The sequence below is a fragment of the Dasypus novemcinctus genome, chromosome 22 (assembly GCF_030445035.2).
Source record: "Dasypus novemcinctus isolate mDasNov1 chromosome 22, mDasNov1.1.hap2, whole genome shotgun sequence".
In the NCBI taxonomy this organism is placed as follows: domain Eukaryota; kingdom Metazoa; phylum Chordata; class Mammalia; order Cingulata; family Dasypodidae; genus Dasypus; species Dasypus novemcinctus.
This window is the reverse complement of record NC_080694.1, coordinates 5,661,502-5,676,725: the sequence shown is the minus strand read 5'-3', so window position 1 is coordinate 5,676,725 and position 15,224 is coordinate 5,661,502. Positions and strand designations below refer to the sequence as shown.

The 15,224-nt window shown below is 36.4% G+C and overlaps 1 protein-coding gene and 1 pseudogene across 1 annotated transcript; one reads left to right on the top strand and one right to left on the bottom strand.

Annotated features, from left to right (window-relative positions):
* The first annotated feature begins 537 nt into the window (after nucleotides 1-537).
* LOC101413061 (Golgi reassembly-stacking protein 2 pseudogene) lies at nucleotides 538-1,984 on the top strand (annotated as a pseudogene).
* An 8,227-nt stretch (nucleotides 1,985-10,211) lies between these two features.
* On the bottom strand, nucleotides 10,212-11,138 carry LOC101418306 (vomeronasal type-1 receptor 1-like). The gene has a single exon (XM_004475753.1). The coding sequence runs from the start codon at nucleotides 11,136-11,138 to the stop codon at nucleotides 10,212-10,214; it is 927 nt and encodes a 308-aa protein (XP_004475810.1).
* Between the last annotated feature and the right edge of the window lie 4,086 nt (nucleotides 11,139-15,224).

Below are 15,224 nucleotides of genomic sequence, written 5' to 3'. Positions count from 1 at the left end.
GACTGTCAGTGTAAATGCACCAACATAATAAGATGCTTGGACATCAGTCAAAAATTACAAGTCCTATTAGGAAACAAGAAGATGTGGTTCAGCTAATAGTCAAATTGAAAACAACAACAACAACAATGAAGAGGCACAGGATTTAAGACAAATAATAATGTTCACAAAAATTTCCTAAATCAGTTCAGGGAGACCAAGGAAAATATGGAGAAACAGTTAAAGGTTATTAAGAAGACACTGGGTGGGCCCCTCCAGGTGGCGCGCGGCAGGTGGCGCTCTCTGCGGCGTCGCAGCGGCTCCGGCTGCCGCGGCGACGATCTCCCGGCGGGCAGTGCGGCCGGCTCTACGGCGGCAGCGACTGCCACGTCCCAAGTGCTACCGAGGAGCTGAGCGGGCGGTGCCGGGGGGCGGAGAGCAGCGCGGGGCCCGGCCACAGCGATCGCCCGCCGCCATGGGCTCTTCGTGGAGATCCCGGGCGGGCGCACTGAAGGCTACCATGTCCTGCGGGTTCAAGAAAATTCACCAGGACATAGAGCTGGACTGGAGCCGGTCTTTGATTTTATTGTTTCTATTAATGGTTCAAGATTAAATAAGGACAATGACACTCTTAAGGACCTACTGAAAGCAAATGTCGAAAAACCTGTAAAAATGCTTATCTACAGCAGCAAAACACTGGAGCTACGAGAGACATCAGTCACCCCAAGTAACATGTGGGGTGGCCAGGGCTTGCTTGGAGTGAGCATTCGTTTCTGCAGCTTTGATGGGGCAAATGAAAACGTTTGGCATGTGTTGGAAGTGGAATCAAATTCTCCTGCAGCGCTGGCAGGTCTTAGACCTCACAGTGATTATATCATTGGAGCAGATACAGTCATGAATGAGTCTGAAGATCTGTTCAGCCTTATTGAAACACATGAAGCAAAACCATTGAAACTTTATGTGTACAACACAGATACCGATAACTGTCGAGAAGTGATTATTACACCAAATTCTGCATGGGGTGGAGAAGGAAGCCTAGGATGTGGCATTGGATATGGCTATTTGCATCGAATACCTACACGCCCGTTTGAAGAAGGAAAGAAAATTTCTCTTCCAGGACAAATGACTGGTACACCTATTACTCCTCTTAAAGATGGGTTTACAGAGGTCCAGCTGTCCTCAGTTAATCCTCCATCTCTGTCACCTCCAGGAACTACGGGAATTGAACAGAGTCTGTCTGGACTTTCTATTAGCTCAACTTCACCAGTTGTCAGTAATGTTCTAAGTACAGGTGTACCAACAGTACCATTATTGTCACCACAAGTAAACCAATCCCTCACGTCTGTGCCACCAATGAACCCAACTAGTACATTACCAGGTCTGATGCCTTTACCAGCAGGACTCCCTGACCTCCCCACCCTCCCCAATCTCAACCTCCCCACACCACACATCATGCCAGGTGTGGGCTTAGCAGAAATCGTGAACCCGGGTTTGCCACCTCTTCCTTCCTTGCCTTCCCGAGACTTACCTGGCATTGCACCTCTCCCTATGCCATCCAAGTTCCTTCCGCCATTCCCTTTGGTTCCAGAAGTCTCTTCTGCAGCACGCTCTGGGGAGCTGCTGTCTTCCCTTCCACCCACTGGCAACCCACCCTCCGACCCTGTCATGACTACTGCCACGGCAGACGCTGTCTCCTCACTCACAGTGGATGTGATGTCCCCTCCTGCAAATGCCCCCACTGCTGCTGAGGACAGACTCAGCGAATCCGCCCGGGCCAGTGAGAAGCCTCCTCCTGCAGTTACAGATGCACATGCTTCTGAGTCACCTTAACTTTGAACCGTTCTTCACAATTGGCGTGGTATATTTATTTAACCACAGGAGCGTCTGGAAATGCAAACTACCATCACTTTCATACTAGTTTGTATCGTATCTGCAGGCATCCTGCAAATAATTCCAAGGGGAAGGCTAAGCAAGAAGATGTGGGCTTATATCCTGCCAAGTTGGGGTGCAATAGATGGGCCGGGGAGGGAAATGTTAGAAAGTGCTTGTGTTTTAAAACAGCCAAAAAGAATTGTAAGGGTGACTTGCTGCCAGGCTTCTACTGCCATTCTTGGGGGTGTACATCTTTGGGAAAGGTGGTAACAGGGTGTCCACTAGGTTTCCTGTCTTTCTACTGCTCCTTCTGTAAGAAAACAAAATATTTTATGCCTAGTACTCATGGCATTTCTTGTACTTTATAAATCGTTTGCAAGAATGCAAACCACCTCACTAAACCATGAAAAGGAGACATTTTACTTTTGGTCTCTGTGAGTCACATATCTATTAAAGCTTACAGGAAAATTCCAACTAAAGATATTTGTTAAAGCTACACAGTGTGCACTATTAATTGAACATCTTTTTAATCAGCCTCTACACAGATCCTTGTTTTGAGCTTTCAAAATTACTCAAGACATTTTGTATCTGCTGCTGTTGCTTGTAAGTCCAACATAAAATGGCATTTAAAAAGAAATAAAGGAGATGTTGCACAGTTTAAAAAAAAAAAAGACACTGGGTAAGCAAAAACAACAATTTGAAAATCTGCAAAGAAAAGAAACAGAGCTTATAGGAATGGAAGACCCAGTGTAACCAATGTTTCACAACAACACAAGATGTTGGTAGTGGGGTGATATATGGGACACCTCTATGATATTATGTATGTTTGTTATGTAAGTTCAGAACTTTAAAATACACTTATTTTTTTAAGTATGTTCATGTGTGAATGATACACTTTAATACAATTTTAAAAATGCATTATGGACATAGAACAGCAGATTTGATTGTTGGAGAATAGAATTAGTGAAATAGGGGACAGACACTTGGATTTGAAAAAAACAGAACAGAATGTGAAAAGATTGGGAAAAATGGAATATGGTATCAGGTAAGTGAATGACAAGGTGAAAGGCAAAACCATAGGCAAAATAAATGTTTCAGAAAGAGAAGAGAGTAGGAATGGGGTAGAAAAGTATTTGAGGAAATAATGCTTAAAAACTCACCAACTATTATATAGATATAAATATTAATATTAAAGAGAGACAACACACCACAAACAGAATAAATCTGAACAGACCTAATTCAAGACACCAGCTATGCCAGAGGATTCTGAAAGTAGAAAGAGAAAAACATTGCATCATATAGAGGGGAACCTCAGTAAAGCTAAGTGCTTATCTCTCATCAGAAACAATGGAAGTCAGAAGGCAGTGGAATGATATATTAATATTTAAAGTTCTGAAAAAGAAAAAGTGACAGCCAATAATATCCTGAAAAAAATTATACTTCAAAAAATAAATGTGTGATTTTAAAATCTTCACATAAAAACAAAAACTGACAGAGTTTATTATGAAAAGCTTGGATTTAAAAGAGACAGTAAACGGAGTGGTGAAGACTGAAAGTAAAAGATATGGGGCAAGAGACATGAAGAAGAGGGTAGTAAAGAGGACTCTTAGTAAGGGTAACTAAGAGGGCTAAAAGGCATACAATAATAAGGTTTGACAACATGGAAAGCAGAAGAATAACATGAATGAAATAAATAATGTATTTACAGTAAACATTGAATGCTAACTGATTGAACCTCCCTTATCAAAAGGATAGACTTATAAAATGGATAAAAATATGAGCTATATATATGTTGTTGATAGATTCAAGGACACAATCAGGCTGAAAGTGGACAGTTGGTAAAAGATATCCCACACAAATAGTAATCAAAAAAGATCTGGAATAGTAACACAAATAGTGGACAAAATATAATTTAAATGCAAAACTGTTTATGAGTGGAAGGTGTATATATACTAATAAAAGTGAAAAATCATCAAGAAGAAACAACAATATTAAATATTTATGCATCTAACCTGAATGTCCCAAAATGCATGAGATGCCCACTGGCAAAAATGAATGGAGAAATAAATGAATCTACAATAATAGTTGGAGACATCAAAGTATTACCTTCAGCATTGAATAAAACATCTGAAATCAGAGAACTTGAATAATATGAGAAAGGATCCATGCCTAACAGATATTTATGAAGCATTACACCACAAAATATCAAGATATAAATTCTATTCAAATTCTAAAACTTTTATAAAGATTGAAATTATAAAAATAATCAGTTTAGGTAGGTCTCAAATATTAAAAAGAGGGAAATTACACAAATAATCTGAAAAAATTTAAAAGGCCTCAACAATATAAACAATTGAATTTATATGAATAATCTCCTCTGATCAAAATGGAATGATATTGTAAATCAAAAAAAATCAGAAAAAGGGAAAATTTAAAAACATATGGAGATTAAAAAACACACTATTAACAACCAATGAGTCAAAAACCAATTACAAGAGACATAAGTAGATATCTTAAGGAAAAGGAAAATGAGAACACAACATATCAAAATTTATGGTACATACTGAAGGCACTGCTGAAGGATATTTATAGTCCTCAATGATTACATTAAAAAAGAAGGAAGAGTAGAAGTTGATGACCCAACAGCACACCAGGAGAAATTAGGAATTGAATAGCAAACCAACTCCAAAGTAAGGAACAGGGGAAGAAATAACAATGAGTAGAGCAGAAATAAATGAAATTGAGAACAATAACAACAACAAAACAATAGATTCAACAAAATCAAAAGTTAATTATTATAAAAGATCTACAAAATTGACACAGCGAGACTGACAAGCAAAACTAGAGAAGATGCAAATAGATAAAATCAGAAATAAGAGGGAGCATTACAACTGACCCCACAGGAATAAGAGAATCTGCCAAAAGGTGTTTCCTAAGTAAGGGTTACAGTTTGCCCTTGAAAAGGTTCAGCGGAATGCTGCCTAGTGTTATCTGGGTATGCAATTGGCAAATGGATGCATACACCCACAGAAAATGCAATTGAGATGTGATAAATTAAAATCCTTAAATGACTTTCAAAAACTTCTGGGGGATATTAATTGGATTCGTCCTACTCTAGGCATTCCTAACTACATGTTGCAGCACTTATTTCAAACTTTAGAGGGAGATTCTGCCCTCTTGAGTCCAAGGAAATTATCCTCAGAGGCAGAAAAAGAATTAAATCTCATTGAAGAACGAATTTCACAGGGACAATTGACTCAAATAGATCCTGACAAAACCATAGACTTGGTGATTTTTTTCTACCCTGCAATCTCCTACAGCCCTGTTCTCACAAGATGGCATATTAGAATGGGTATTTATCCCCAATAATAAACAAAAAAGTTTGCAAACATATTTACAAAAACTTATTTCTATTATTGCTACAGGTCGATTACGGCTCATGCAACTTAAAGGGACTGATCCTGATCAAATAATATGTAGTCTGTCTAATGATGAAATTAAACACCATTATGCTACAAACACACAATGGCAAGTTGCTATTAGTGATTTTCAGGGAATTATTGATAACCATTACCCCACTTCTAAGCTGTTAACATTCTTACAGAGAACAACTTGGATTTTACCAAAAACAGTTAAGTCATTTCCCATTGAAAATGCACTTACCATTTTCACAGACGGTAGCAGCAATGGTAAAGGGGCTTATGTCACTCCTTTTACAGAAAGGGTTTGGGAAACACCTCATACTTCTGCACAACGTACAGAATTATCAGCTGTTCTTGTGGTCCTACAAACTTTTAAGGAGCCTCTCAGTATTATTTCTGATTCTGAATATGTCTGCTTAACCATTGCTCAAATTGAAACTGCTAAGATCTCTGTAACTGATGAGGTTTCTCAAATGTTCCTACAATTGCAGGCACTCATTCATCAATGAGTAAATTCTCTGTACATTACCCATATTCTATCACATTCTGCTTTACCTGGCCTTTTATCCACACATAATGCACAAGCTGATATTTTGGTAGGGTCTATACAGGATGCTGCTAAATATCATGCTCTAACTCATATCAATACTAAGGGATTGTGACATAAATTTCCATCTTTAACAAAATTACAAGCACAAGATATTATAAAACATTGTTCTACCTGTGGCCCTCTAGTTTCAGCACCGTTTGATAAAGGCACTAATCCCCGAGGGCTGGCTCCAAATCAAATCTGGCAAATGGATGTCACACATGTTCCAAGTTTTGGTAAATTGCTATATGTTCATTTGTATTGATACTTATTCTCAATTTCTCTGGGCTACAGTGCACAGTGGGGAAAGATTTTGTCATGTTCATTACATTTGTTGTCTGCCTTTGCAGTTATAGGATGCCCTGCAGAAATCAAAACTGATAATGGTCCAGCTTATTCTGGCAAACAGTTTGCAACATTTTGCTTTAAATATTCCATTGCTCATGTCACAGGAATTCCTTATAATCCTACCAGTCAGGCCATAGTTGAACGGTCACATCATACCCTTAAGCAAATGTTATTAAAGCAAAAAGGGGGAGATGATGGCATTATAGTACCAAAGGACCAATTGGGAAAAGGTTTATTCACTTTAAATTTCCTTAAAGAATATGATTCAATAACACCTGCTGAATGGCATTATGCATTGAATAAGAATAAAGAAAAGGTATTGTGTAACTCAGCTGAATATCAGCCAATATATTGGAAAGATGTACTAATTAACACTTGGCAAAAGGGAAAGGTTAAAGTATGGGGGCGAGGATATGCTCTTGTCATTACAGAAGATGGGGAACAAATTTGGCTGCCAGCTCGACGGATTAAACCATGGATAGAGAAGAAAGAGAATTTTGATGATGATCTCTCCTCTCCTGATCATATTAATGGTAACTCCGAGTCATGCAGGTGAAATTTATACTTATTGGGCATATATTCCTAACCCACCTCTAGTACGTGCTCTAACATGGAAAGACCCATCATTTCTTGTATTTTTGAATAAAACACATGTGTTTCCTGGACCTATAGATGACAGACTACCTTTAAAACTTGATGAAGAAGGGAAGGAAATATATAATCTTATCCTTCCTTTTGATCATAGACCATTATGTATTGGAAAAAGTCCCCCTTGCATGCAGACAAAAAGTGGACTGTGGTTATCATGAAAATGAATGGTACCAAATTATTAATAACTTTGTTTCCCTCATATAATTCATTCATAACTAAAAAACAAAATTATAATTGTCCACCCCGAGAACCTGAAGAGAATGAGGGATGGCAAGAATGCCATATAGGAAGAGGATCTGTCATTTTTAATGATTCTTATGGAATAGTGTGGGAAAGTGCTCCTATAGGGACCCCCAAAGAATATAACAGCAGATCTATATGGTATGGACTTAACAACAAGGGTCAATGAGTTAGTAATATGCAATATCCTTTTTCAGAATCTCTATTCTTGGGTGAACAAGTGGTATATACTAACAATTTTACTATTTTCAAATGTAAAGGAAAATGGTTACCAATCCCTTGGATTAATGACACCTATAATCTTAATATACATAAGAACTTGTGGAAAGTATTTCTTGGAATTGCCCCTACTTATGAATGGATTGGTAATTATAGTCAAACAGGTCAATATCTACAATTAAATCAAACCTATCAATTGAAAGCATGTGTCAGGGATCTTTTCATATTCATTACTGGAAAAATAACTATAAAAAATAATGCCTTGTTTTATAAAAATGGTGCCTTGTATACATGTCTGTCAGAAAGTGTGTTGCAGGATGGAGACACCATCACAATAGCCAGAAGACAATGAGGTATATGGATTCCTGTCCAAATAAACTGAAAATGGTGGTCATCACCTGAAAGTCAGCTATTGCTTCACATGGCACAAGAAATCCTGAAATGGACAAAAAGATTTATTGGACTCCTAATAATTAGTATAATGGGACTAATTGGAATCATCACAGATGCCACAACTGCTGTCGCTTTGTGTAAAAATGTTCAGACTCAACAATATGTGCATGATTGGCATAAAAATGTGAGTGATTTGTGGCATAGCCAAGAGCACATTGATGAACAGTTAAATAATTGGGTTAATGATTTAGAATCAGCTGTTTTGCATATTGGAGATCAATTGTATAATTTAAACTTGTTAAGGGGATTGAAATGTGATTGGAATGAGAGCAACTTTTGTATTACTCCTCTTGTCTATAATTCATCTGATATAGAATGGGGAAAAATTAAGAATCATTTGCTAGACCATAAAAGTAATATCTCTCTGGAAATAATTGCATTACAAAGAAAAATATTAGAAATGTCTCAAAATCAAATTCATGTAGCCAATGATAAGGATATTTTCTCAGATATGATTTCACATATTTCAAAGTTTAACCCAGTTAATTGGTGGAAATCACAGCATTTCCTGTCAGCTTTAGAAATAGGGCTAATCATATTTGTTCTGTTGCTCATGATTTTCACCTGTGCCGGACAGTGCTTTCAAAGAAAACTGCAAAGCATAACAGCCATGGGACATGCAAATAATCTGGTGCTAGCAAAAGCATGTCAATAACTTCCCCAAGTCAAAGAGCTTGGCCAGTAGTCAATGATGGGTAAGACTCTCAAAAAGAAGGCAACCTAAGACAGGCATGGTCACCTTGACTAAAACCAAAGGGGGAAATGTTGGAAACTGAGGCACGGTGGTCTCACAAAGGGAGATGTGCTGTTTCCATGGCTATGCTTTTAACATAGGAATATAGTAATTAAGCCTTTCGAGTCAGCAGGACAGAGCTGTCTGGGGCAGGGAGAAATATGAGTAAACACACTTTGTAGTTTGAAAGGAATACTAAATCTTTGTACTTAGAGATAAGTTCTTTAATTTATGAGTCCTGTTAATGGGTAGTTACACTGCTTGTTATCTCAATAGTTTGAGTATATATAATACCACATATAGAAAATAAAGTTGTCTGAGAAGTGACTACTCGCAGACCCCCTGATCCCAGCTCTCTCTTTCTTTGTTTCACTCTCTCCTTTTCTCTTTCTTTCATTCCTGATACCCTTTGGGTCCAAATCTCCAACACATACTGAACAACAGTTATGACAGTGATGAAAGGCAAAACATTAAAAAAAATTATATTTAAAAAATTTAATATCCCAATTTTTAAAATTTATTTTACTTTTAATTTTCCTAATTTATTAGGATATTTCTTTTGTTTAAACCTATAATTATTTCATTTTCCTATTAATCAAATAAGACAATGTATTTGGCTTCAGTATTGAAGAAGTTTTGGATTACAGAAAGGTTCAACTATGGCAAAGGAGGAGCATTGGTGTGGGGTGTCAGTGATGGGAGACATATGAGAAGAAGTTCACCTGGCTATACATACAAGGTCCATAAATGTGTTCATATATTCATGGGGCATAGCCACAGTGGGTAGAGATTCACAGAATAATTTAAAGAAAACTGAAATCCCATCCTGGGAAACTCTGTCACATTTTCTAATGGAACAGCAACAACCCCACAAGGACAGAGGCAATGACCAGTGAAGAAGGATGGTCCATTGATGGGTCCTTGACACTGACAACTATGCTTATGAGTCTTTTGTGTTTGAAATTTCAACTTAACCTAGTGCTGCAGGGTGTTTTACCCCCTAAGAGCCTCCATATTGCTAAAATGTGGCCACTTTCTAAGTCAAACTCAGCATATAAATGCATTACATTCCCCCCAGTGTGTGACATGACTCCCAGGGATGAGCCTCCCTGGCACCAAGGGCTCACAAGGGTGGTATTTTCAGAAATATTTTTCATAATTTTTCACTGTCCAATTAAATGTCTTAATACATGGAAATTTCAATATCTGATCACTTATATTTGATTGTTTCTTTTTTGTTACTTCTTTTATTGGGTCTAATTATTAAAGCAGTAGTTTTTTTCTTACTTTTTTTTTCTTTTTTGTAGGAAAAGCTATACCTGCTCTGTTAAAACATATTCTTTTTAATGGTTCAAAAACACTAAAACATAACTAGGTTTTGCTTTATTTTTTAATGTATTTTTAAAATATTCAATCCATTTAAAATGTATTATGGAATACAGACTTTGTTAAAATTTTATATCTATTCTGGTATTTAACATTTGTCTAGAAGCAAGAACTGCATGGATGTAGTGGGAGAAAGTATGATCACGGACGTAGGTTTTTTTTACTTTACCCCTAAAGTACCACAAAATCATATATTTATTGAAACACTCAATTGTCTCTTGTATTTTAATATAATAGATCCATAAGAACATTAATCTTCCAGAGAATTTTACCTTACCTTTCCAGAATCTTTCACCTAAACTTTAGCAATAAATTAGCCATGTCATTGTTTAGAAAAACCACAGTCACTACAGAAGAGTAATTTCTTCTCCCTGAAAACAGTACACCACTTGAATATGTGACTGCCATTGGCCATCAGCAAAAAAGGGCTAATGGTTGGGTAAACAAGTGTCATGACAGCAGATGTATCCAGGATCCAGACACTAATGTGAGCAAAGTATGTAATATACAAGATGAGACAGCAATTTACAGAGTAAAATGAGACAAATGTAATGACCAACAGCAAAATTCTCTTGGTGGCTCTGATCTCAGGGTTTGTGCTGGGACAGAGGCTGGTACTGTGAATGTGTCGGACTTGCTGGCGGTGCCTGCACAGAAAGTACAACATGTACCCACAGGACCAGATCATGAGAACCACAAAAATCACATCTCGAGCACTATATATAATTGATTGATAATCCCGACCACTAACCCAATAGCAATAACCTAAGTCAATTCCACTTGTGATATTTAACTGCTTCTTAGGTCCTTTTACCTCTGTTAGAATAAAAACATATATGAATGCATTGAACACCCAGCAAAGGAAAGAGCAGATGACGCTGTACTTGAGGGCATTCTGCTTGAGATGTGCCCACTTGGCAGAGAGGGAACTGACAATGATGGCCTGGCAACCACTCAGGAGGCAGGTGCTGCAGATGGACATTCCACGTCCAACTCTTTGAAGGTAAAACACAAATGTACATCCTACATCATCTAGGAAATATTTCTTCCCCCAATTCAGAATTACTAAAGGCATTCCCCTGAAGAGAAGAAGCATGAAATTTCCTAAAGCAAGTTGAGCAATGATGACATGTATAGGACTGGGTCTCTGGCCAGTGAAGAAAATCAAAATGGGTAGGACAAGAAGAGAATTCCCAAGAATGCCAAGACCAGTAAGGAACAGGAAGATGATCGCCAGGAGGGGCCCCATTTTCACCATCAGTCTCTTTCTGTGAAGAAACTCAGCTGAAAAGAGAGAGATCCCATCAGAAAAGAAGAGAATGGAATGTTATAAATCATCTTGGATGAGACAATACCAGAGCCTTGTTTGGCCACTGGTGGTGGCATCTGAGGATTTTATGAAAGCAATCTGAGAGAAAAATAATTCCTCTAAAATATTAGAAAAAAATTTTTGGTGTTATTACAAAATAACATTTGCAGTTTGTCAGGTCACATTTCAAAGTGTGTCATTCCTTTTTAAATTTTATTCATGACTATAATTTATTCAATTATTGATTTTATACAGATTCAATTATTGTTATAAAAATTTAAGCTACCCATGTTATTCTCCTTAACATTGTTTTTAGTGTTCTTGTATTTTCTGCTATTTAGCATTTAAAGCTAATTTTACTTAAATATTTTATATTGTTTTGAATCATTTCAGAGTAGCCAAGTTTTTAAAAATTATTTCTTCAAAGAGCCATTTCCCACATTTTCATCATAATCTGAATTTAAACATTAAACATATACATATCATTCTTTTAAAACTTGAGATACAATTCCCCTACCATATAATTCACCTCATTAATGTACAAGTCTACAGTCTTTAATATATTCACAAAGTTGTCCACAGTCACTTTTAGAGCATTTTCATCACCTCAAATGGAAATCCTGTACCCTTTAGTTATGAATGCCCTATCCTTATCCCCTACCCCAGGCCTAAGCAGTTACCGATCTATTTTCATCTTTATAGATTTCTCTGTTCTGAACATTTCATATGAACAGAATCATATAACGTGGTGTTTTGTCACTGGTTCTTTCCACTTAGCCTATTTTCAAAGCCCATCCATGTTGTAGACTGTATTAACACTTCATCCTTTTTTTAATGACTGACAAATATTCCATTGTATGGATATACCACATTTTCTTTATCCTTTGGTTTTTTGATGAGCATTCAGATTATTTCCACCTTTTGGCTATTATGTGTACTTTACTATAAATATTTGTACATAAGTTTTTGTGTGGACATATGTTTTCATTTCTCTTAGGTATAAAGCTAAGAGTGGAATTGCTGGACCACCTGGCAACTCTATATCCAACTTTTTGAAGAACTGCCAAAGTGTTTTCCACAATGGCTGCACCATTTTACATTCCCATCAGGAGTGCCTGGGAGTTCCTATTTCTCCACATCCTCACCAATACTTACTGACTGACTTTTTTATTCTAACCCACCTAGTGGGTAAGAAGTATCTCATTGCAGTTTGGTTTGCATTAATCCAAAAACTATGATGTTGAGAATCTTTTTTATGTGCTTATTGGCCATTTGTATATACTCTTTGGAGAAATGTATATTCAGATCTTTTCCCATTTTTAAACTGCATTATCGTCTTTCTACTACTGATTAGCAAGAATTCTTTATATATATTATTTCATACAATTCCCATTCTGTGGAATGAATTTTCACTTTCTTTGAATCGGCCTTTGAAACACAAAAGTTTAAATTTCTGTGAGGTCCAATTTATTTGTGTTTTCTTTTGTTGCTTGTGCTTTTGTTGTCATCTCTAAGAACCTTTTGCCAAATGCAAGGTCATATAGATTTACCCTTGTATTTTCTTCTTATACCTCATTTTATCATATGTAAATTGTATCCCTGTAAATATATATTAAAACCTGTTTCAAGACATTATTTCTATTTGCATCAACATAATTAAAAATGAAGCAATTGCATTGCTATGTATTTGAATGGTATTTTCATGTCTAGGATTGGATATTACCTTTTTTTTTTTTAATTTCATAGCCCTGCTTGTAACATTTATTCTCTCGCATTTACAGTATTTTCAATTTTTATACTCCAAAATTTACCTTGTCTTCAAAGAACAAATTAATTTGGAAATGTTTAGCATTTTTTTTGCATATTCTGTCTTCCTTTTCAGGAGCTAGTCTTACCCCTCTGCTTTCTGAATCACTGAAGAAAAAATTTTCCCTAGAAGAGTCCAAGCATTATAAGGGTAAATTTTTAGATATTTTGTGAGTTTTGTCACAAGGGAAATGAGATCTTTTTTTGTTATTTCTACAAAGGATGGGCATATTCACTTGTAGCTGAAGATTTTTTTTTTTTAGTTGAACTGAGAAAATAATCAGAGCAAACTTCTATAACTTATTATTACTGCATGTTTATGTCAACTAGGTTTTGGATCCTCAAATTCTTTCTTTCTTAACGTTCCTATTGATACCCTGATCATGCTTTGATCAAGGGCTAACACTTCTAAAGTTGCACTAGATCACACCTAATCAAGACAATCATGCTTGATTGAGACAATCAAGCAGGTAATTTATCACTAAAACTTGAGTGATCTTGACAAAAATGGAGCTACATAAGACAGAACTCTACTAGGACTGAATTTCTAAATGACAATATGCGATAAGAAAAGCAACTTCCAAGTGGATGAGAAAAGAAATGCTTAACTCTTTCCAAATTCTTAAAACTATTCATCTGTAAAAAATCACCTTCTATTGTTCCATATTTGTCATTAACTAACGGCATTCTACTATAAACCCTGACGATGGGCACCTGAAAGGAGATAGCTCCACTCTACAGATGGCCAAGAAAATGGATTTTCACTATGTTCTCAATGTTAAGACAAAAAGAACGCTAAATGAATATTCAGTTTCAGTCACTGGGCTGAGTTTTCACTGTGGTATTGGCTAACAATTCTGAAACTAATTTATACATATTTTAAGGTTGAACAAATAAGTATACACTTTCTTTGAGGGGGTAACATTCCTTACTCTCAGAGAAGATAGGTAAAAAAACAGAAAGGTCCTGTGATGTGGGATTGGAATTGGATTTAATATAGCCAGTGTGAATTCATACTTTTTGAAATATATATGGTAAAAGAAATTTAGAAACAGATACAAATGTCCACATGTAAATGTGTGTATGTGTATCTCCAAAAGATGGTTTTCCTGTCAGAGTAATAAATCTAATAAACCCGAAGAAAGAACAACAATAAACTATTGAAAACACCAATTACTGAAGTTAGGAACATATAAATCGACATAACTGCATAGCCTTCAAATAATAAAAACATAAAGGAATAACATGAACTGATGTTTTCATGTAAAATTTAAAACACAGAAATGGTACAAACTTGAAATGTATAAATTCCCTTTAAAAACTTACAAAATATCTATTGTTCCTTTACCCATTAAATAATTTAAAATAGTCATTTAAAATCATTCCAAAAATTAAACATCAGTCTTACATGGTTTCACTGGTAAATTGCTATGAATATTTAAAAATACATAATCCCAGAAGATCACAAAATTTTCATGAACCTACAAAAATGGAAAATTCTTCCCACTACTCTTTTCCTTGATAAGAAAAATAGACAGCATCAATATAGGAAGTGAAATGACAGGTGATTATCTCATGAACATAGAACACCCAAATTACATTAAAATTTAAGGAATAAATACCATGATATACAAGAAAGATATTCCAGGGAAGCGGACTTGGCCCAGTGGTTAGGGCGTCCGTCTACCACATGGGAGGTCCGCGGTTCAAACCCCGGGCCTCCTTGACCCGTGTGGAGCTGGCCCATGCACAGTGCTGATGCACGCAAGGAGTGCCCTGCCATGCAAGGGTGTCCCCCGCGTAGGGGAGCCCCACGCGCAAGGAGTGCGCCCCGTAAGGAGAAGCCACCCAGTGCGAAAGAAAGTGCAGCCTGCCCAGGAATGGCACCGCCCACACTTCCCGTGCCACTGACAACAGAAGCGGACAAAGAAACAAGACTCAGCAAATAGACACAGAGAACAGACAACCGGGGGAGGGGAGGAGAATTAAATAAATAAATCTTTAAAAAAAATAAATAAACAAAATAAAAAAAAAAAAGAAAGATATTCCAGGATTATTCCTGAAATGTAAAGTTGATTTAATTAATTGACCAATAAATATTCATAGCCTCATTCCAATATAAATAATAAACAACTAAATACATCTCTATAAATGCATAAAAGCATATGATAAAAGTAACCACCTTTCTGATAAAAAGAAAGTTCAAAGCAAAATGATAAC

What these genes read in the sequence shown, in the direction of transcription:
- LOC101418306 (XM_004475753.1), bottom strand. Translation starts at nt 11,138, where the DNA reads ATGGGGCCCCTCCTGGCGATCATCTTCCTGTTCCTTACTGGTCTTGGC.